Genomic DNA, 20374 nt, shown 5'->3' on the forward strand with positions numbered 1-20374 from the left:
ATGTAGAACAAAGAAAGAAATAATCATCCTGATCACAAAACAACTAGTGGGAGCAGGGGTGCAAATCAAGCACATAAAACTGCTAACTGGCCATGATGTAGTTCAACATAATAAAGGATGACTAAATCAATACCCAGATAACTGATGTCCGCTTCAAACTACAAAAATATGTCTCAAACACCAGTTCCAACATAGATGCATCCACCCCTTCCATAACAATTAAACAAGTGGAAGCATTTGTCTGATAAACAGAATTGATTTATCTGTTTTACAAATTCAAAATGCAGACATCTTTCTGATCAATCCTGTCATGCTTTCATGGCAATGTGGTTTTCTTCAGGAGAATCCTTATGTAGAAAGAGGTCACCTAGACCTTCTGCGCCAACACGATAAGCAGCACAAAGCAAAAGCCAGCTATGATCTAACTTCCCAACTCAGTTGAAACTACCAGCTTCCACCTAGTCGAGGGTCTCAATTTTAAGTACACCAAACAGTCTCAGGCCTCAAAAGCACAAAAGCTATGCCACTTCAGGCAATAAGTAATAATCACGGTTGAGGAGGAAGTACAAATATCCACCTTTCAAAATGTATCGGACCTCTGCTCAGAGTTGCGAAGAAGTATGGTCCATGGGTTTGACATTTTGCCTCCATGTCACTTTACTATGATATTATGAAGATTTTGATGTAGAAGATTTTGATGCTGAACAGCTTTGCTGCTCACAAGAAAATAACTATTTAGGCAAGTTCAGAATCCAAGGATTTAAGCACTTGTTATGAAATAAAACAGTAAAGAAGGCAACCTCTAGACCAACACAAAAATAGTGTCTTTCAATGACTACATAAAAAGGAATAATGATTTTATTCTCTAAAACTCGATATCAAAAAAATTAAATGCATGTGTGCCACAATTATATCATTAGACAGGAGTACCTAAGCATCGGTGAGCACGAACAGCCAATCTATTGCATCTTGGTGCTTGTTGAGCATAAGTATCTAAGTAAATATTCATTGGATGAACATGTATCCGTCAGATCCTGATGCAGCTTCGAAATTGCCTTCTGCAGGGACCTTAATGCCGGAAGCAGGCTTCGGGAATTCTGCTGAATGGCATGACCATGAGCCTTACAGAGTTCCTGAAACAGAAGTGTCGTTAGTTGCCATCTAAATTAGGGTTGGTGATCGTATAGCTAACAGTTGGTTATCAGACCTGGCACCAGTGTAGAAGAAATTCAATATGCGGACAACTTTCTAAAAGATCAGCAAATGCTTCAATCAGACGCTGCAGGTACTTGATGGGCATGGATGAAGAAACAGCTGGGATATCTAATGGCTTCACAGAGAAAATGCATTTTTTAATCAGAGAATCTTCATTCAGGCGAAGGCTGAGTAACAATGCCCTTTGCGGCTGATACTTTTCAAGAGCTTCATCAACAGCCTACAAAATAGAAGGTTGGTTTCCAATAGTTGATATTTAGGTGAATTTTGTTGAAAATTAACAAGAAACTTATATGTAGCAGTACCTCAGGAGTTACATCCACATCAAGATCAGTTGGATCAAAAACAAAGGATTCATCAATTGAGTACATGAGGACTCCCTCTGTAGTTGCCGCAGCCCATGATCTCCCAGTTGGTGCAATTTTTAAACACTTTGTACGAACAATAGGCCGTCCACGGTTTGGCATGGATCCAGGTAAATCATGCCCCAGAATTTTCCGTGTTTGTTGATCAATCCCTTCTTCAACATCAGTATCCTCGTCATCAATTAAATCCACCGGCCCAGCATCCGTCATCTTTTTCGAGTTCAAAAAATCAAGAACTCCATCCAAGGACAGATTTCGAGTAATTTGAAATCGACGAAGCAGTACCTGACAAGTACAATGAACAATATGCTTAACAACTGACCAAAATTAAGTAACTGCAAAGCACCATTAGCGCATAAAGGAGAAAACCATATGCAAATGGCAAATGGATGACAGGTTCATTGCCAATACAAGTCATAGTATATAGTACTTATAATACTTCAAAGGTATGAAGCCAAAGGTTTGACCAACATTTACTATTACAAGTGAAGGACTATGTCCTGATTTTCTCAATTCAATATACCAAGTAGCACAACAGAAAGAAAAAAAAAATGGTACACTACCAAACAGAAAATTTTCAAAAAATGTTAGTGGAATCCTAACAAAATTGTAACAAAGAACCAACAAATATGCAAGACTATCAAACATTGAGATTACTAACCTGGTCTGCAATGTCATACATGCATATGTACTTGCTATTCCCACCGGCAAAAATATAGCTTCCATCTGCAGAATAGCACAATGTTGTAAAATACTTTCCTGAGCTCGAATTAGATGCTGATCTTCTATCTGTCATGAGACGTCCACCGGCAATGTCTCGGCGGCCCTCGATAGTGTACATTAACAGGCCATCAATAGGATCCCAAAAGTGAATATGACCATCTAATGTGCTGCAGGCCAGCTGCTTCCCATCTGGACGATAGACTACCGTAAGGACATCATGAGTATGAGGAAAAGTTTCGACTGCACCTTTCCCTTCAAATACATCCCATAAGCGAACAGTTTTGTCCCATGAAGATGAGGCTAGAACAGACTGAAAGTGAAACACCATTAAGCCACCTCCCCATAATCATAATAGCATAGAATAAATATGTTTCATAATGTTTCCAAAATAACTCTTAGGAAAATAAAGGCTACAACAAATCAAAAAATGGACATGTTAAGACATTAACTAGAGAAATACTCATGCTGAAGAAAGCCATCAACAGGCAAACTACTTGTTACTAAACTATGCTGTCTATGCTAATATTAGGACGACCTTGGCATGCAGAAATCCAACACATTCTATTAGCACACTCATTGCATAAACCCCTGTACTGTTCCACAGAAAGCAAATTAAAGTAAAATATATTGTGACTTACATTTGTAGGTGAAAACATTAAACCGTGTACTGGTCCCTCATGGCCACCAAGAACATCCAACAAGCGACCAGTCTTCATAGACCAAACAAATATCTGTCACAAATATATAGAAGATATTGTTGTCAACCTCAAGTTGTAATCATGCACCAAAAGTTAGACATGAAGATATATATACCTCAAATGAATCAAGAGTTCCAGCACAAATTACTTCACCACTTGGATCCGATGATAAAGACACAAACTGTCTAGGAGAAGGAGTAGTAAAAGTCCTAAAATTCCGGTAACGAAACAAATCCCAAGCACGGACAGTCCCATCTAGTGATGCACTTAGAAGAGTATGATTATTAGTCATAAAATGGACTGCAGTGACAGCATTAGTGTGCTCAGATAAAGTTATGAAACAAAATCCCGATGAAACTGTCCAAACCTGCAAAGCAATCGACATATTCAGAGAAAACAATATTAAAAATTAAAAAGGAAGGACCGACAATAATAATAATAATAATAATAAAATTAAAAGAAATTTATTAGTCAACAAGTTGACAATAAAACTCGCTGAAAATACTTGCAAGTCATTAATGATCTCATAGGGTCCGAAATATTAAAGTTTCTGAATAGTAGCACTAGAGAATATCAATTGTACTCCATGTTGTTTTCACATGATATTGCAACATCTAAGGCAGAAAGATAAGGTCAGTAGTTGACATTGTTCAGAGATGAGACATTAAGAATTGAGGAATCAATAGAAGACAACCAAAGAATGAATGGCAGCGACATCAAAATTGCAACTGTCAGAAACAACCAAATAGGATAGTTGTTGTTATGATTCAATGAGAGTATCTTGTGTCACCTTGAGTTTGTTATCATCAGCTCCTGTTGCCAACATCTGCGAATCGGGGGAGTATGCTATGCAGTTCACATCAAAATAATGTCCTTGTTGCTTTAAGATATAGCTCTCTGATCGCCACTCCCAGACTAGCAACTGTCCAAGCTTCGCACAACCAAATGTCAACCAGTTTCCAAGCTTGTTGAACACTGCCGTTGTGATCTTCTCCCTCGATATGGAAAGCAAGTGGATGCAAACAAAATCCGGCATCTGATACAGCCCAAAGACACCATTAGAGAACCCAACTACCACCATATCCAGCTCCCGGTGGTAATCACAAGCTGTTAATTTTGCAGGCGACTGCATAAAAAAATCTTTCTTCTGAAGCTCCCATCTGGCTTTATGCAAACGAATCTCAGAATTTTCAACATCATTGCCACCAAAGTTCTTTCGTTTTTTGTTATGAAGCTCAATTTTGATGGGCACTTCAACGTGATCTATTTCAGAGGATCTCTGTTCAGGTGTACCAGGAGAAGGAGGGTCCGAATTGAGCCCCTCCGAAGCATCAAAATCATGACTTTCCACCAAATTCCATGTAAATATGGCACCATCCCTTGAGATGGTGTACACCCTGAAGACCCTACCGCTCTTCTTCTCAGCCGAAAAGAAGGCACCGACTATGGCATCCCTATGCCCTAGAAACAGGAACGGCTTATTTTGGCCCCGCGAACCCTTAGAGGAGAACAGCCTCACAGTAAGATCCTTCGACCCGACGAGGAGATACTCCGAGTCCGGGCTCCAATCCAACGCCGTCACGGTGCCGCTACAATCCGGGTAGGTTCGCTCGAGTTGGAAGGGGAAGAACTCCACGCGAAATCCGGGAGACCGCCAGATCTGGAGTAGCTTGCCGAGGCCGACGGCGATCAAAGAGCCGTCGGGGCTGAAGCGGAGGGCGGTAACGGGGCGCTTGAAGGTGATGCGGTGGAGGACGGCGCGGCGGCGGAGGTTGACGAAGAGGGCGCGGGAGTTATTGTCGACAGCAAGGAGGAACGCGCCGTCGGGTGAAGCGACGATCCGGGCGATGTTGGATGAAGCTTCGAATGGAAGGGTCTGTGTCTGATACTTGAGGAGGTCGGTGGCAGCCACGCGGTTGCCGATGGAGGACAGCAGGACGGCATCGTCTGTTACGAGGACGTTACCGCCGCGGTATGGCGCACCCAGGAGGTTCTGGAAGCGAAAGTTCATTGCTAGCAGGCCGATCTTCAACCTTGGATTCTCGGGCTCAGATAAGAGGTGTTTGACGAAGACGAGGGAAGCGGGCAACCGACGGGACAACACGCCGACGGTACCTACGGCGAGCTCTTTTGAACCGAAATAATGCCGACGGCCACTAGGGTTTATCGACGGAGCCGCGGCCGAAACTGACCGCTTAGGTTCAAATCGGCCCTAAATTCCATCTCAGATACAATTCAACGTCCGTGACATCTTTAATTGGGTGCGACTCGAACGTGATTCATCATTGGATCGTCATGGATCGACGATCATATGGTTCTTTAATGCCCGTTAAATCTAAATAATTAAGAAATAAAAGTAAGAAAATTTATCAAATGAGAACTTTACTGTAACCTAATTTTGAAGGAAAAAATAATAATTGAAGGAAAAAAAAGGAAGAGTTTTTTTGACTCGAGTAATTGAATAGAAATAGAAAAAAAAAGAAATAGAAATCATCCTTTGGATTAATTTTTCCTAAGATAATTGTTTCGCCCCATCCTATAATGATTTCTATATTTGATTTCTTCTTATTTATAAGTAATTTATAAAGTTTTACTCTTTCTAATTTGTATTAAATCTTAATTTGAGAAACAAATTTGTTATTTATAACTATAATATTTTGTATAAAGTTTCGATCTACAGAAAACTTAAATTTTTAGAAACTAGATTCTTGTCTTTTTCTTTCAATATCTTATTGGAATGATTTGGAATGCAAATATCTACTCAAATATTTATTTTAGTTGATTCTTTTAATTCTACTAAAGAAAGATAAAATGTTCTTATACAAAATGATTTGTAACCGAAAGTAAACTCATATATCTTTCAAAAAAATATTTTTTTGAGCAAATTAGAGTATAATTTATTATTCAAATATCTAGTATAATATACCTTATAGATTTTGCTAAAATAAATTTATTCTCAAAATTATCAATTCTTGCTTCTATTTTTTGAACTTAATTTTAACTAAAATTTCTCCCTCGAATGAGCCATTTATGATTGCTTTGAACTTATGTATCCCTTGTTCTTATCATATCTAAATATTTATCTAATATTACTTCATTCGTGTATATATATATATATATATGTTTTTTTTATTTGACATGTGCTTTATATATATTCTAACTTTATTGCTTAGAATATATTTTTGTACCTTGATATTTATGAGATAATATAAATATTTATAAAAAATTTAAAGAAAGTTATGTGTAGAGCATGTAATTCTCTAATCAGCCCCAATGGACTAATGTTAACGATCATTGAAAAATAAATAAATCATGTTATATTATGATCTCACTTCATCCTATATATTCATTTGTATATTCGTATATGTTCGTTTCGATATAAATAAAATAAATAAAATATCAAATGTGATATTTGAGTTTATGTTTTATATTTGTTTGTTGATATACTCTATTATTATAAATGTATTAGAGAAAATAATAAATTTGGCTAGACTCTATCTAATCACTTAGCATTTTGATATCAAGTAGCTTTACATGTTACTCTTTGCCACCTTGTTAAATATGCTTCGATGAAATAATATGTATGACTCTTGTATCCATGCATTATACATTGATTCCTACTATGATTTGTTATCTCGTTATTATGACTTGTTAAGTTTTAGAGCTCACTCCCCTATTCTTACATAATTTTTTTTGATTAGCTTGTTACTCACCCTAAGTTTTTTATGGTTTAACATGATGTTGTTATAAAAGTATATTTGATGTATTTTATAAAGGTTAAAAGAATCTCTCATATTTGAAAGTCTAGAATATTAAGTATAAAGTTTTATGTTGATATAAACTTATGATAAATGGTTGATTTATGATTATAGTAATTATTGCTCTTGTGGGTTTATAATAAGTTAAATAATTTGTGAGTTGACTTTAGGTTTTATGGAGTTATCGTCAAATAATATATATATATATATATATATATATATATATATATATATATATATATATATATAATGGAGAAGAAACGAAGAATAAATTTACTGTCGGATCAAATGGAACCAAGTTCTTATGAAAACCAAGAACAGTTGTGCGAGCCGGTTCACTACCTCATGTGTTCCCCATTGGCTTCAAGATTCCGTGAGAAAGAGAGAAAGAGGTTTGCTAAGAGCTACACTCCAATCATCGCATGGATCATAGAATTGTTCGTCCTGCGGTTAATGCTTTCAATAATGCAATGGAGATACTAAATCTTCACTTTTTGAAAATAAGATACGATTCATCAATCATACGTCGCCACTACAGAGAAAAATGTCTCCCGAGTCTAATGGAGATCGACCTCAATCTCCTAATAAGGTTATGATTTTGTTTTCTGTAGAGAGAGAAAAAGAACTCCTTGAGAATCTTCTCGTCATCATGGTGGGGTTCACTAAATGATTCCGGGGTTGAACGCTGGGATCTAACACGTCACACATCAACAAGGTGCAATCTAGGCACGAGCCCACGACAGGGACGGCCGACAAGGATCGATGGGTCCATTGGCGCGGTCGGGGTGGAAATATGCCAGGAGCCGGCCCTACACGTGGACGCCGGCCGGTCTCTGACGCCTCGGCCGCACCACTTGACCACCCCTTCCTTCTTCGGCGAATCCATGGCGTGCCTCTTTGGGAAGGTGCTCCTCTGTGGGGAGCGCGGCGGCCGTGTCTGCCATCTCACCGCAACTCTCGTGTTCGGCCACTTCGTCTTGCCTAAGGGCAGTGTGTGCGTGCGTGATATTTTATTTGGGTAGTGGAGAGTTGGACAGGCCTTGCCTTGTTGAGTGAGAACACAGATCGACACAAAGAGACCGAGTGTGGTGACTGTTGTGATACAGTTCCATCGTTGCTTGCACCCATTTCATCTTCTTCCGTCTCCGATCGAGTCCAGCAAACCATGTCAAAGCTGGCAACAAGTAGATCTTTCCTGACCGAGAGACATGCCCTGCACTAGGAACTGCTGCTTTTTGGCTGCCAGGAAGAACAAGTCAGTCACAGGACACTCCTGCATGCTTACTAAGGGTGTTGTTGATTACGTTAACTATCATTTTATTTTCTTCTTCTTCTTTCTTCTGCATGATGTGGTAAATGAAACCAAGAACAACAACGACGACGACGACGACGAGAAGATGAGCAAACTGAGCATTTGGAGTGGTGTCATGTTGCTTTTGCAAGCCTATGGAATAATTTATGTGGACCGATGATGGGTGTTGGGATCGTCCACTCCAGATTGAAGTCATTTCGGGAAGGTGGCAGCAGCAACTAATGGGCTGTTTCTGGTGCTGTGAATTAAACTAATGGGGATGGTGTGCAGCAGCATCATTGCAAGGGGTCGAAAAAGCAGCAGCAAAGAAGCCTTCTTCTTCCCTCCCCCACCTTCCCCACTTTGGGCGGTAAGGAACCCATGCCTGATTCCTTCCATTATTCGCCGTCAATTTGATGCATGAAAAAGTGGGAATTATTTCCAGTGCTGTGCTCTTTCGTGTAGCTTAATGATCGGTTATGCGCGCCCAAGGTCAAATAGGCTACTTGACTTAGGCGTTAGGATCTACGATGCAACTTGCTTAGCCATTGTTTGGTCAATGGGATCTCACGTAACCCTACCTGCTTTACCTTTCCACAACATATCGAATTACCTAAGTAGTCTCATTCGGCCAATTTGATGACAATGAACGCGATAACTGCTTTAGCTCTGACATGCTATACTACTACTTAGATCTCTTTCTTTCTTCCAACCCACGAGTTTTCCTACAAACTTTTATCGTGGCACTCTTGTTCACTCGTCAGCCAGCAGCATAGCCTCAGAAAGATCAAAGAATAAACACTATGCAGATGCTAAAACAGTGCTGTCTCTGCCATAAATTACTCCATAATCTCTTGAGACAGGCAGACAAGCACATGAGAAATACTGGTTTTCTCGTCTTTCTGTTCTTCTCTAATGTTCCTGTTGCTTAGGGGCAATTATGAAAGCCAGACGTGCGCCTAGGAGACTTCATTGGTCCAAACCCCAAAAGATCCACTCCGGGAGAAACCACAGGTGGAATCAACCTTTAGCTAATGTGACTTCACCAAAGAAGATTCCTTCTATGACGCCAAGAGATCTATATATAGCCGACTTCCCCAGCACCATGCTCGGCAGCAAATCACATCCTTGTACTCACTTCCCTCGTACATCACCTTCGTGCGGCACCCCAACTCCCCATGGCTTCCACCTTATTCTTCCTCCCTTCACCTAAAACCACTACTTCCCCCTCCAACAGACTCTCCGTTCCTGGGTTTCGTCCTCCGAGACTTCGCTCGCTTAGATGGCGAGCGGCAGTTTCCGTCAGGACCAGCATCGCCACCAAACCACGGCCCACGGTCGTCCCCTTTGACCCCGCCGTCGAGACCAAACAGGACGTCGGCAGCGGCCGGAAGCTGGCGGCGTGGACCAGCATCCGACAGGAGCGGTGGGAAGGGGAGCTGGTCGTGGAGGGAGAGATCCCACTGTGGCTGGTACGTCAACTTGCATGCACGATTCCCTTTCGATAGTCTCGTTCTCTCAAGGAACCTGCAATCTCAACAATAACCATGCTTAATTTCTCCAACGTATGCAACGAAGTATGATCTGATGAAACAGTAGATTGTATTTAGTTTGGGCAAATATAATTTCCACCATCAAGTTAAAATGAATCCACGGTCAGATATTGCATACATGTGTTGGTCACCACACAGCTTCGACGCATCGCTGTCGCGACGTTTCCGTATTGTGTACACCATTTCAACGACATGCAGCAGCAGCCCCACGTCGAAGGCAGTTACTTTCACGAGCTGCGAGGTGGATCATCGCCACGTCATTCCCATCTTGATCTCTTTGGGTGCCACATCATCTGTCAGAAGGCTAAGTCGTGACTAAAGTCGGCAAATGTGGCATGCACATTCCACATCGTCTGTCCGCCAATACAGCTAATATTGTAATCAAGGCTCGGTATTAATCTCTGTAGTACGATCTGCAGAAGGGCACGTACCTGAGGAACGGCCCGGGCATATGGCACATCGACGACTACAACTTCCGCCACCTCTTCGACGGCTACGCCACCCTCGTCCGCGTCTGTTTTGAGCACGGCGGCGTCACGGCCTCGCACCGACAGATCGAGTCCGAGGCGTACAAAGCCGCCATGACGAACCGGCGGCTCTGCTACCGCGAGTTCTCCGAGGCCCCCAAACCTACCAGCTTCCTCGCCTACGTGGGCGAACTCGCAAGCCTCTTCTCCGGTGCGTCCCTCACCGACAACTCCAACACCGGCGTGGTCAGGCTCGGGGACGGCCGCGTGGTGTGCCTCACCGAGACCGTCAAGGGCTCCGTCCAGATCGACCCTGACACGCTCGACACCGTAGGGAGGTTCGTGTACGAAGACAACTTGGGCGGGCTAATACATTCGGCGCATCCGATAGTGACCGAGTCGGAGTTCCTGACGCTGTTGCCGGACTTGGTGAGGCCGGGTTACCTGGTGGCGAGGATGGAGCCCGGCAGCAACGAGCGGAAGGTGGTGGGGAGGGTGAATTGCCGGGGCGGGCCGGCTCCCGGGTGGGTGCACTCCTTCGCTGTCACGGACCGCTACGTGGTGGTGCCGGAGATGCCGCTGAGGTACTGCGTGCACAACCTGCTGAGGGCTGAGCCCACGCCGCTGTACAAGTTCGAGTGGCACCCCGAGTCCGGCAGTTACATGCACGTCATGTCCAAGGCCACCGGAAAGATCGTAATCTCCTCTTCTCCTACCACGATCCATTTCTTAAATGCTTCCCATCAATATCTCGTCCTCTTAGTTAAAAGATGCCGTGTCAGGTGGCCAGCGTTGAAGTCCCTCCGTTTCTGACCTTCCATTTCATCAATGCATACGAGGAGGTAGACGAAAACGGAAGAGTCACCGGAATCATAGCCGATTGCTGTGAGCACAACGCCGACACCAGCATCCTGGACATACTTCGCCTCCAAAATCTGAGATCATTTACTGGTCTGGATGTACTACCTGATGCTAGGTATACTAAGTTACATACATTCTACTCCGAGAAACATTGAAAAGGAAGAAATCGTTCATGTTGTTTGGTTCGATCAGGGTGGGAAGGTTTAGGATCCCCTTGGATGGGAGCACAAGAGGAGAGTTGCTTGCAGCACTGGACCCAGAGGAGCACGGGAGGGGAATGGACATGTGCAGCATCAACCCGGCCTATCTGGGGAAGAAGTACAGATACGCCTACGCCTGTGGAGCCAGACGCCCCTGCAACTTCCCCAACACCCTCGCCAAGGTTTAGATCCCTTTCCTGTTCAACGTAGCAAGAAGGAAGCTATGCTATGTTTGTTGTGGCTGACTGCAGTTGCTTTCCTGAATCCAATTGCAGATCGACTTGGTGGAGAAGAAGGCAAAGAACTGGCACGAGGACGGTGCGGTGCCTTCCGAGCCATTCTTCGTGGCACGGCCAGGGGCCACCGAAGAGGATGATGGTAAGCTAATCATAAGCTCCTTGGTCCAACTATTCTGACTGCTGCTCTCGGTCGTTGACAATCCAACATCAACCTCCATCACTGTCCTTTCAGGTGTCGTGATCTCCATAGTGAGTGACAAAAATGGAGAAGGGTACGCACTGATGTTGGACGGAGCCACCTTCGAGGAGATCGCACGAGCCAAGTTCCCCTACGGACTCCCCTATGGCTTGCACGGATGCTGGGTTCCGAAGATGTAATCCGCCTGTGGCGCAGTAATGGTGGGCAGCGACATGTAAATCCCACGCTTCGGACCCTCCCTCGCATTTCTTCCATACGCGTAGGTCTCTACAGATATAATTAAGTCAAGCAAGCGTGTGAATTATCGTTCAAGTAGCTCTTTTTCACTTATACTGCAAGAAATGCTGCCATATGTGTATATAATTCTGTCTTATGTATGCACTACATTATCTAATACAATCAAAGCAAACTTATCCAAACCGGAATGGGATTCCTTCGAATGAATTGCTGGTAGTGACCACCAGAACATCTACGGCTGTTGTCAAAGACTGTCACGGACCTAATGATCCCACTTTCCCATGTCTCGTACGGCACATGCCACGGAAACACGCACGAGAATGCTCGCTCGACAGCAATAGCGATAGCTTCATCATGATGCTTTATGATTCGAGCGCATGATGCAGATGCTGGTCTTGATGACAGGGGAAATGGGTTGGCCGCAACCACCGTCGATCACCGACGCCGCCTAATCGGCATTTACGAAAATTCCCCCATACACTGATCAACCGGTACCCTTAACGCACCAGCCGCCGATTACGGTTTATCATTGTGGGTCCCGCCGACTGCCACAATCACAACATACGAGTGGGATAAATGGGTCCGTTAAATGTTTACAGTCTCTTGTGCGCTAAGCAGTCGACTGTACCGTCGGTAATCGTCCAAAAAATAATTACTCCGTCCGTTGCAGTGAAATTAATTAAGTAAATAGAAACGAAAAGTAAGATTATATGAATCTCTCACTAAAAACAACTTATAACAAATCAAAATATAAGCGAAAAACTAAGATTATAAAGCCTCAATCAATCTCTCAGGCAATTTATTCTCTTTCCCCCCCCTAAAACATAGAAAACAGAGAAAAAGCGTGTGAGAAGCGGATAAAGGAGAAGAAACAGAAGCGAAACTAACAGAAGAAGAGAGGGCGTGGAAGAATCCGGTTCGCCGCGGCAATGGCTCGGGTTTTAGGAGGAGGAAGTCTCGGCGACTCCAAGAGGGAGAGCAACGGCAACTCCTCCCTCCGCATTTCCTCCCCCACTGCCGCCGCCGACCTGCCATCGCCTTTCGGTCAGTTGGGCGTCGCCCTTTCCGATCGTGAGCTCCGGGAGACCGCCTACGAGATCTTCGTCGCTGCATGCCGCACCACCGGCGCCAAGTCCCTCGCCTACGCCCCCCAGGCCGAGCGCTCGCCCTCGCTCTCCCCGTCGTCGGCGTCGCCGCTGCAGAGGTCGCTGACCTCCGCCGCCGCGAGCAAGATGAAGAAGACCCTAGGGATCAGGCCGTCGTCCAAGAAGGGAAGCCCGTCCAAGTCCGCGAAGAAGCCTGCCACCGTAGGAGAACTGATGAGGGTCCAGATGAGGGTCTCCGAGCAGACGGATTCCCGGATCCGGAAGGGTTTGGTCCGGATTGCTGCAGGGCAGGTGACCACCATATGTTCTCGTCGTTCTTCCATGAAATTGTTATACCATCTGATAATGTAGTAGGAACTTATCGGACTTCTTTACTAGATTCATGAAAAGTTTGTGTTGTAGATCTTACCCCGAGATCCATATGCAGTATGTTGAAGTTTGGTCATGCATTTTTTCTGAAGGTTTCTTATATATTGCTAATGATTGCATTTCTTTATATTCTTGCTGATCCAGTTAATCTAGACCTTACTTGTTTGGTTCAAAATGTTTGTGACGATTCTTATACACGAAATTGGCATATTCTCTTATAGACACTGTGTCATGGTGAAGAGGTTCTTTCTGTAAGTAGGTTTCTACCACATTCTAATATTTTTTGATGCTACCCCCACAAAGTGGTTTGTGCTTTTTCACTGCAAAGATGAATTCTGTTTCCAGGGTGCTGTGTACCAAGGAATAAGTAAAGGCTAGTATTTCTGGCAGGATATGATACATTTTCTATCATTCAACGGATTCCCGCAGCCCATAGTGCTTCAAGCTACTGCTTTCTGGCCATCAAACAGAAAAAAAAGATGCCATCATATAATTCTAGTGATGTAACAGCCATGCATGTTTCTTCCATTACATTGGTTATAGCTTATTTTTGTTGATATGGTAGGAGATACACAATGGTAAAGTTGAGGATCCATGATTGTCGTCTTGTTAATTATTGTCTCCGTTTGGGTTCATTAACATGTACTTAAATGCTTTAATTGCTTCTCATTGACCTTTTATATGGAGCATGAAAGATATTATTTCAAATCGTTGGATTTCAAGACAATTTGTTTGATTGGTATTTATTAATTACACTCTGCACTAACAGCTAGGGAGGCGTGTGGAATCGATGGTTCTGCCTTTAGAGTTACTGCAGCAATTCAAGACTTCAGATTTTCCTGATCAGCAAGAATATGAAGCCTGGAAGACTAGAAACTTAAATGTTCTTGAGGCTGGATTACTCGTGCATCCTCTACTTCCATTAGAGAAATCAGATACTGCATCGCAACGACTTAGACAGATTATACGTGGAGCTTCAGGGAAGCCAATTGAAACAGGAAGAAATTCGGAGTCGATGCAAGTGCTTCGTAGTGCCGTGATGTCCATTGCTTGTAGATCTCCTGACGGATCTTCAGATTTTTGCCACTGGGCTGATGGCTTTCCACTAAATCTCCACCTGTACCAAATGTTATTGGAAGCTTGTTTTGATGACAGTGAGGATGGATCAATAATTGATGAAATTGATGAGGTTCTAGAGTTGATAAAGAAGACTTGGGTTATCCTTGGCATAAACCAGATACTTCACAATCTTTGCTTTGCTTGGGTTTTGTTTCACTGCTTTGTTACTACTGGTGAAGCAGACATTGATTTGCTGTTTGCAGCTGACAACCAGATCGCTGAAGTTGCAAAGGATGCCAAAGCAACAAAAGATCCAGATTATTCAAAGATATTGAGTTCAACTTTGAGCTCAATATTGGGGTGGACAGAGAAAAGACTTCTCGCTTACCATGACACCTTCATTGCTAGTAATATTGAATTTTTTCAAGGTATCATATCCCTAGGAGTATCAGCTGCCAAGATACTAGTGGAAGACATTTCTAATGAATATCGTCGTAAGAGGAGAGAAGAATCTGATGTAGCTCGCAGCAGGGTTGATACATATATTCGGTCTTCACTCCGTACTGCTTTTGCTCAGGTAAGTCCTTCATAATTGTCAGTTTGAGTTCCTATTGACATACCTGGTCCTTTTCACTTTACCTTTTCCACAGGGCGTCATAATTTTTACTACTTGAACTACACTTTACATATATTAATTATTTGTGTTACTATATAGATTGTTTTTTGCTCTAATTCATTCCAACGGCAAAACTTGGCTGAATATTTCACAAATAGTTCACCAACATGTACAAGTGAAAAATTCATTTTGTTAAAACTTTGTAGGAATTATGGATTCCAATTTAGTTGTTCTAATGGAAAGGTCGTAGGATTTGATTATATCTTCTAATATTAGTTATCTACTTTGTTATTTCTGAGCCAATAACTGACTTGACACAGAGAATGGAACAAGCAGACAGCAGGAGATCATCAAAGAACCATAATACTCCTACTCCTGTTCTTTCCATCCTGGCAAAGGACATCGATGAACTAGCAAGAAAAGAAAAAGAGTTGTTCAGTCCAATATTAAAGAAGTGGCATCCCCTTGCTGCAGGTGTTGCTGTTGCTACCCTTCATTCTTGTTATGGAAGTGAACTGAGGCAGTTCATATCAAGCGCCACAGAAGTAACACCAGATACAGTTGAAGTGCTTAAAGCTGCAGACAAATTAGAGAAAGCTCTCGTGCATATTGCTGTCGAAGATTCTGTTGATAGCGAGGATGGGGGTAAGTCACTAATTCGAGAAATGCCGCCTTATGAGGCTGATATTGCAATTGCCAATCTTGTAAAGGTTTGGATTAAGACAAGAGAAGAGAGACTAAAGGAGTGGGTTGATCAGAACTTGCAGCAAGAGGTTAGTTCTTGTACTGCATCTGCATGTAAATGTTCTTCATTTTACATACATAAAGGATCAGTGCGATATATGTAATCTGATATATGGTTTACTAAAATTTGCCATGGTGTTACTTTTTCTTTATTTGACTAAATATTTAAGTCAGTAATTACTCATTTATCTGTTTGATTGTGTTTTTAGACCATCATAACCTTTTACTTGTGTGTTCAGTGACTATTCTTTTTGCGAAAAGAAAAGTTGTAAAAAATTATTTAATTCACTAATAATAAGATGTAAAAACATTCATTTAATTCACTAATAATAAGGTGATGTGCTTTATGCCTTGTTATGGTGTCCACAAATCATTTTACTGACAGCACATTATTCCTATAAGCATGCTGCAGTTATTTTCAATGGGGCTTTTATCTTGTATTGACTGATCCATTCTGTTCTCTGGAATGTCTGCAGAATTGGAACCCAAGGGCAAACATGGAAAATTGTGCTCCTTCTGCAACTGAAGCTCTACAGATAATTAATGAGACCTTAGATGCATTCTTTCAGCTGCCTATACAGATGCATGCAATGTTGCTTCCTGACTTATTGATAGAACTTGATAAAAGTCTGCAACGTTACGCATTGAAGGTGAAGTCTGGATGTGGTAAGTATCAAGTTGGACTGCCAACTGGTTGCTTCATTAGGCGGATATTAATTTATTGCCTGCTACTTTCTGTTTAGGAACACGAGGTAGTTTTGTTCCTCCATTTCCAGCATTAACAAGGTGTGATATTGGGTCAAAACTATGGAAGAAAAAAGAGAAGTTGCAGAATTTACCAAAAAGGGGATCTCAAGTTCGATCGACAAATGGAGATATTTCTTTTGGTCTTCCACAGCTATGCGTACGCATGAATTCACTTCACTATATATGGACAGAGTTGGAGAACCTGGAGAAGAAAATAAAAACTTGTTTGAGGAATTTGGAATCAGCTCAGGCAGATATAGCAAATGGGTTGCAGATCAGCTTTGAAATGACTGTAGCTGCTTGTCATGAAGGAATTTTGCAACTATGCGAGACAACAGCATACAAGGTGATCTTTCATGACATGAGTCATGTTCTATGGGATGCCTTATACGTTGGTGGCACTGCTTCTTCTAGAATCGATCCTTTTATAAAGGAAGCCGCCCATATTCTTGAGACGATATCAAATACTGTGCACAGCAGGGTGAGGAATCGTGTTGTAACTGCAATGATGAAAGCTTCTTTTGACGGGTTTTTGCTAGTTCTTCTTGCCGGTGGACCATCTCGTGCATTCTCTCGCCAAGATTCAGAGATAATAGAGGTGGATTTTAGGTCACTCAAGGACATGTACCTGGCAGACGGGGATGGGTTGCCCCAAGAACTGGTTGAAAAGGCTGCATCACAAGTAAAAAACGTGCTACCGCTATTTCACACTGATACTGAGAACCTCATTGAGCGGTTTAAACGTTTGATCACAGAAACGTATGGTGCTGCATCCAAATCCAGGTACCCATTGCCTCCGACATCGGGGAATTGGAACCCCACCGAGGCCAATACAGTTTTACGGGTGTTGTGCCACCGACATGATGAGGCTGCCACTAGGTTTCTAAAGAAAACTTACAACCTCCCTAAGAAGCTGTAGCCTCCCAAAGTACTGCATCCGATGGATAAATTACTGGTTCTCTGGCAGGTATCCGTTTGTTCCTTCCGAAATTTCAGTTCTAGAGTTTCTAGTAGTCTCAAACTGATAATACCAACATGCCTTTTTAATCCAATTAGGCTTTGTCTCAGTATGATTCATGTAGCTAATTGATGGAATCTCTTTTAGTTTATTGGGATCTTTGGATGTATGTGTATACCACGTTTAGCTGTATTCTTTTGTTTGACAGTAGTTTATTCTGTTCTGCATTTGTTCTATCTCTTAGCTTGTTTTCTCGCCTAGGTAATGTATGCTCGGATATGTTAAAGTAAAGCTAGTATGAATAAGCTCCTTTTTTTTTATGCAGTATGACCTAATTCTCACTGTCGTTGTTTTGAAGATAGGGTAAACCATGTACCAAAATCTTCAATATCACAGTTTACCTTTTCCTAAAAGATTATGGCTTTTACCCTCTGAAATGAGATCTCTCGTTTGTTGCTGTATTCTGATCCCCTCTCCATTTATGACAGCTAATAATGATTATAAACTATGAGAAATCTCCCCGTTCATGCTATATAACTGAGTCGGAAGAGTTTCCATTACCCCCAATGGGTTGGTTAATAAGCTACCCTTAGTTCCGTGCCCCATTCCTTACGTTTCTCTCAGCATAAGCTCCTCTCTCTGTCTTCCAATACCGGATTGAAGCCTAGTGGATGCACATAACAATGACCCGAATCTTTGACTTCATTGACCAATCGGAAGGTCGCAGTTATTCATGATTCCAGTGATATTACAGGATGCTCGTGGGTTCTAACATCATGATATTAAATCGAGAATGACGGATTTAGCCCTCAAAATCGACTTGACTTGCACAGGCTTCCGATGGAGACAAGCTTGTCGGGGTTTTTCCGTCATTCGCGCAAGATGGCGGTGTCCGGTGTCCTGCTCGTAGATATTTTTTATGGACTGACCGGGTGTCATCCACATGGCTGCTGACACCCGGTCCGGTTCAATCACGTGTCCCAGGCCCACAACATGCCTGCTAGTCACGTGGCCCAGTAGCAAAAGCAATCAACAAAGGTGGATGGGTCAAATAAAATCAGAAAAAAAAAGAAAAAGAAAAGAAAAGAAAAGAAAAGCCCACCACCCCACGCAACGACTACCCCACTCCCTCCTTTCGCAGTCTTTTCTTTTAATCCAAGCAAAAAAAAGAAAAGAAAAAGAAAATGATCACTCCATCACGACCATCCGATGCTTTCCATCTCAGCCGTCGATCTGAGGCATTCGTGCCGCATCCGTCGTTCCTCGACGTGGGTGGGCCCGTCCTTTAACTCTCTAATTCTTGCTTAACAGTTAAATTAAGGCCATCCAATTGGTGACAGTACGTAGCATCGTCCATACGTGAAGGATGAGGTCGATCTCTCTCTTCTTTTGCTCTTCGTTTATATACCCTAACTCGCTCAGCTTCCCTTTCTTCTCTCCAGTTTTCCCCCCTCCCGAACGAAGCATTCAGAAGCCCAGCTGATATCCTGCTCCGGATGACGTCGATGGAGGCACCGGAGTACCTGCAGGGCGGGCGCGGAACCCCGCATTGCGCGCCGGAGAAGGCTGCCGGCGGGGACCACTTCGTCGTGGAGGACCTGCTCGACTTCTCCAACGGGGGTGAGGAGGGCGACGACTGGGGGTTCGATGCCGCGGCCGCCAACTCCGCCGACGACTCTTCCACCGTCACCGCCGTCGAGTGCTGCAGCAACTCCTCTTCCTCCCGCCGCGAGCCGCATTTCGGCTGTGAGCCAGCGTTCCGGAGCTTCGACGACGCTTGCCTTTCCGGCGATTTATGCGGCCCGGTAACTCTGCCGCTCCGTTCTCCCCGTTGGTTCGAGAAGGGAGCCTTTGGCTCAGTGCGGAGACTTGTGACTCTTGTGCTTCTCCTCTTCGCTCAAAATCTCAATCGATATTTTTTGGATTCCGTGATTGCATTTTAACCGACTCGTCAATTGTTTCAATTAAATTGCAAGAGAAGGGTAAGCTTTTGAACTGCAATCTCTTGTTTCTACTGCTGTTATTGGTTGCAGCACGAGGAGCTGGCGGAGCTCGAATGGCTCTCCAACTTCGTGGAAGAGTCCTTCTCCGGCGAAGACGTTCACAGACCTCAGCTCGTCTCCGGCGCCAATCCTACCACCTCCTTGTCCTCCTACGCCGCCGCAGCTCCTGCCCAGCCTCCGCGCTTGCGCCCGGAGGCCCCTGTCCTCGCCAAGGCCAGGAGCAAGCGCTCCCGACCCGCTCCCTGCAGCTGGTCCTCCAGAGCGCTCGTGTTCTCGCCTTCGATGGCCACCGCCTCGTCGCCCGAGTTGGAGCTCATCAAGCCCCCGAGCGCCGTCCCGGGAAACAAGGCAAAGAAGCAGGCCTCGGCCGCCGTGGCTGGGTCGCCCCGGGAGGGGCGGAGGTGCCTCCACTGCCAGGCGGAGAAGACGCCGCAGTGGCGGGCGGGACCGATGGGGCCCAAGACGCTGTGCAACGCCTGCGGCGTCCGCTATAAATCGGGCCGCTTGGTGCCGGAGTACCGCCCAGCGGCCAGCCCCACGTTCGTGCCCTCCAAGCACTCCAACTCCCACCGGAAGGTGCTCGAACTACAACACCACAAGGAGCAGGCGCAGCCGCAGCAGCAGCTACTCCTTCACGACGGAGGTGCCGCCGCAGCCGGTGGCGACGGCTACTTGTACCGCCACGTGGGCCCCGACTTCCGACCGCTCACGTGACGATGTCAGAGAAATGAATTATTAGGGTTAATTTGATCAAGATAAGCTTTTGTAGAGTTTGTTTGGACGACTCACCGCTCCTTTTCCCATTTATGCCGCTCTTCCGACTGCCATTTCTCTCCAACTCTCCCCCAAACAAAAAACCAAAAAAATAAATTTTTAAACAGGAAAAATTCTTTAAAAAATGAAAATAATTTGAATTGTCGTTTCCTTGGGCGTGTTCATCGTTCACAATCATGCAGCGGTCAAGGC

At 43.8% G+C, this 20374-nt stretch overlaps 4 protein-coding genes across 4 annotated transcripts; 3 read left to right on the plus strand and 1 right to left on the minus strand.

Moving 5' to 3' along the window:
* Nucleotides 1-98: 98 nt before the first annotated feature.
* On the minus strand, nucleotides 99-5228 carry LOC103989125 (periodic tryptophan protein 2). The gene is made up of 8 exons (XM_009407890.3): nucleotides 3792-5228; nucleotides 3117-3368; nucleotides 2942-3034; nucleotides 2242-2613; nucleotides 1521-1865; nucleotides 1208-1435; nucleotides 931-1133; nucleotides 99-713 (listed from the first exon to the last, which is right to left on the minus strand). Exons 1-7 carry the CDS (start codon nucleotides 5010-5012, stop codon nucleotides 960-962), a joined length of 2685 nt encoding a protein of 894 aa, XP_009406165.2. The 5' UTR covers nucleotides 5013-5228; the 3' UTR covers nucleotides 99-713; nucleotides 931-959.
* Nucleotides 5229-9228: 4000 nt separating this feature from the next.
* LOC103989799 (carotenoid cleavage dioxygenase 8 homolog B, chloroplastic-like) lies at nucleotides 9229-11880 on the plus strand. The gene is made up of 6 exons (XM_065189883.1): nucleotides 9229-9522; nucleotides 10011-10766; nucleotides 10853-11046; nucleotides 11124-11313; nucleotides 11407-11509; nucleotides 11603-11880. The coding sequence occupies exons 1-6, from the start codon at nucleotides 9229-9231 to the stop codon at nucleotides 11746-11748; spliced, it is 1683 nt and encodes a 560-aa protein (XP_065045955.1). The 3' UTR covers nucleotides 11749-11880.
* Nucleotides 11881-12630: 750 nt separating this feature from the next.
* On the plus strand, nucleotides 12631-17725 carry LOC103989126 (protein unc-13 homolog). Its single transcript, XM_009407891.3, has 5 exons — nucleotides 12631-13203; nucleotides 14051-14917; nucleotides 15277-15729; nucleotides 16177-16366; nucleotides 16444-17725. The coding sequence occupies exons 1-5, from the start codon at nucleotides 12736-12738 to the stop codon at nucleotides 17364-17366; spliced, it is 2901 nt and encodes a 966-aa protein (XP_009406166.2). The 5' UTR covers nucleotides 12631-12735; the 3' UTR covers nucleotides 17367-17725.
* A 927-nt stretch (nucleotides 17726-18652) lies between these two features.
* LOC103989127 (GATA transcription factor 12-like) lies at nucleotides 18653-20213 on the plus strand. Its single transcript, XM_065188519.1, has 2 exons — nucleotides 18653-19210; nucleotides 19439-20213. Exons 1-2 carry the CDS (start codon nucleotides 18902-18904, stop codon nucleotides 20120-20122), a joined length of 993 nt encoding a protein of 330 aa, XP_065044591.1. The 5' UTR covers nucleotides 18653-18901; the 3' UTR covers nucleotides 20123-20213.
* The last annotated feature ends 161 nt before the right edge of the window (nucleotides 20214-20374 follow it).

Source organism: Musa acuminata, chromosome BXJ1-6 (assembly GCF_036884655.1).
Source record: "Musa acuminata AAA Group cultivar baxijiao chromosome BXJ1-6, Cavendish_Baxijiao_AAA, whole genome shotgun sequence".
Lineage (NCBI taxonomy): Eukaryota > Viridiplantae > Streptophyta > Magnoliopsida > Zingiberales > Musaceae > Musa > Musa acuminata.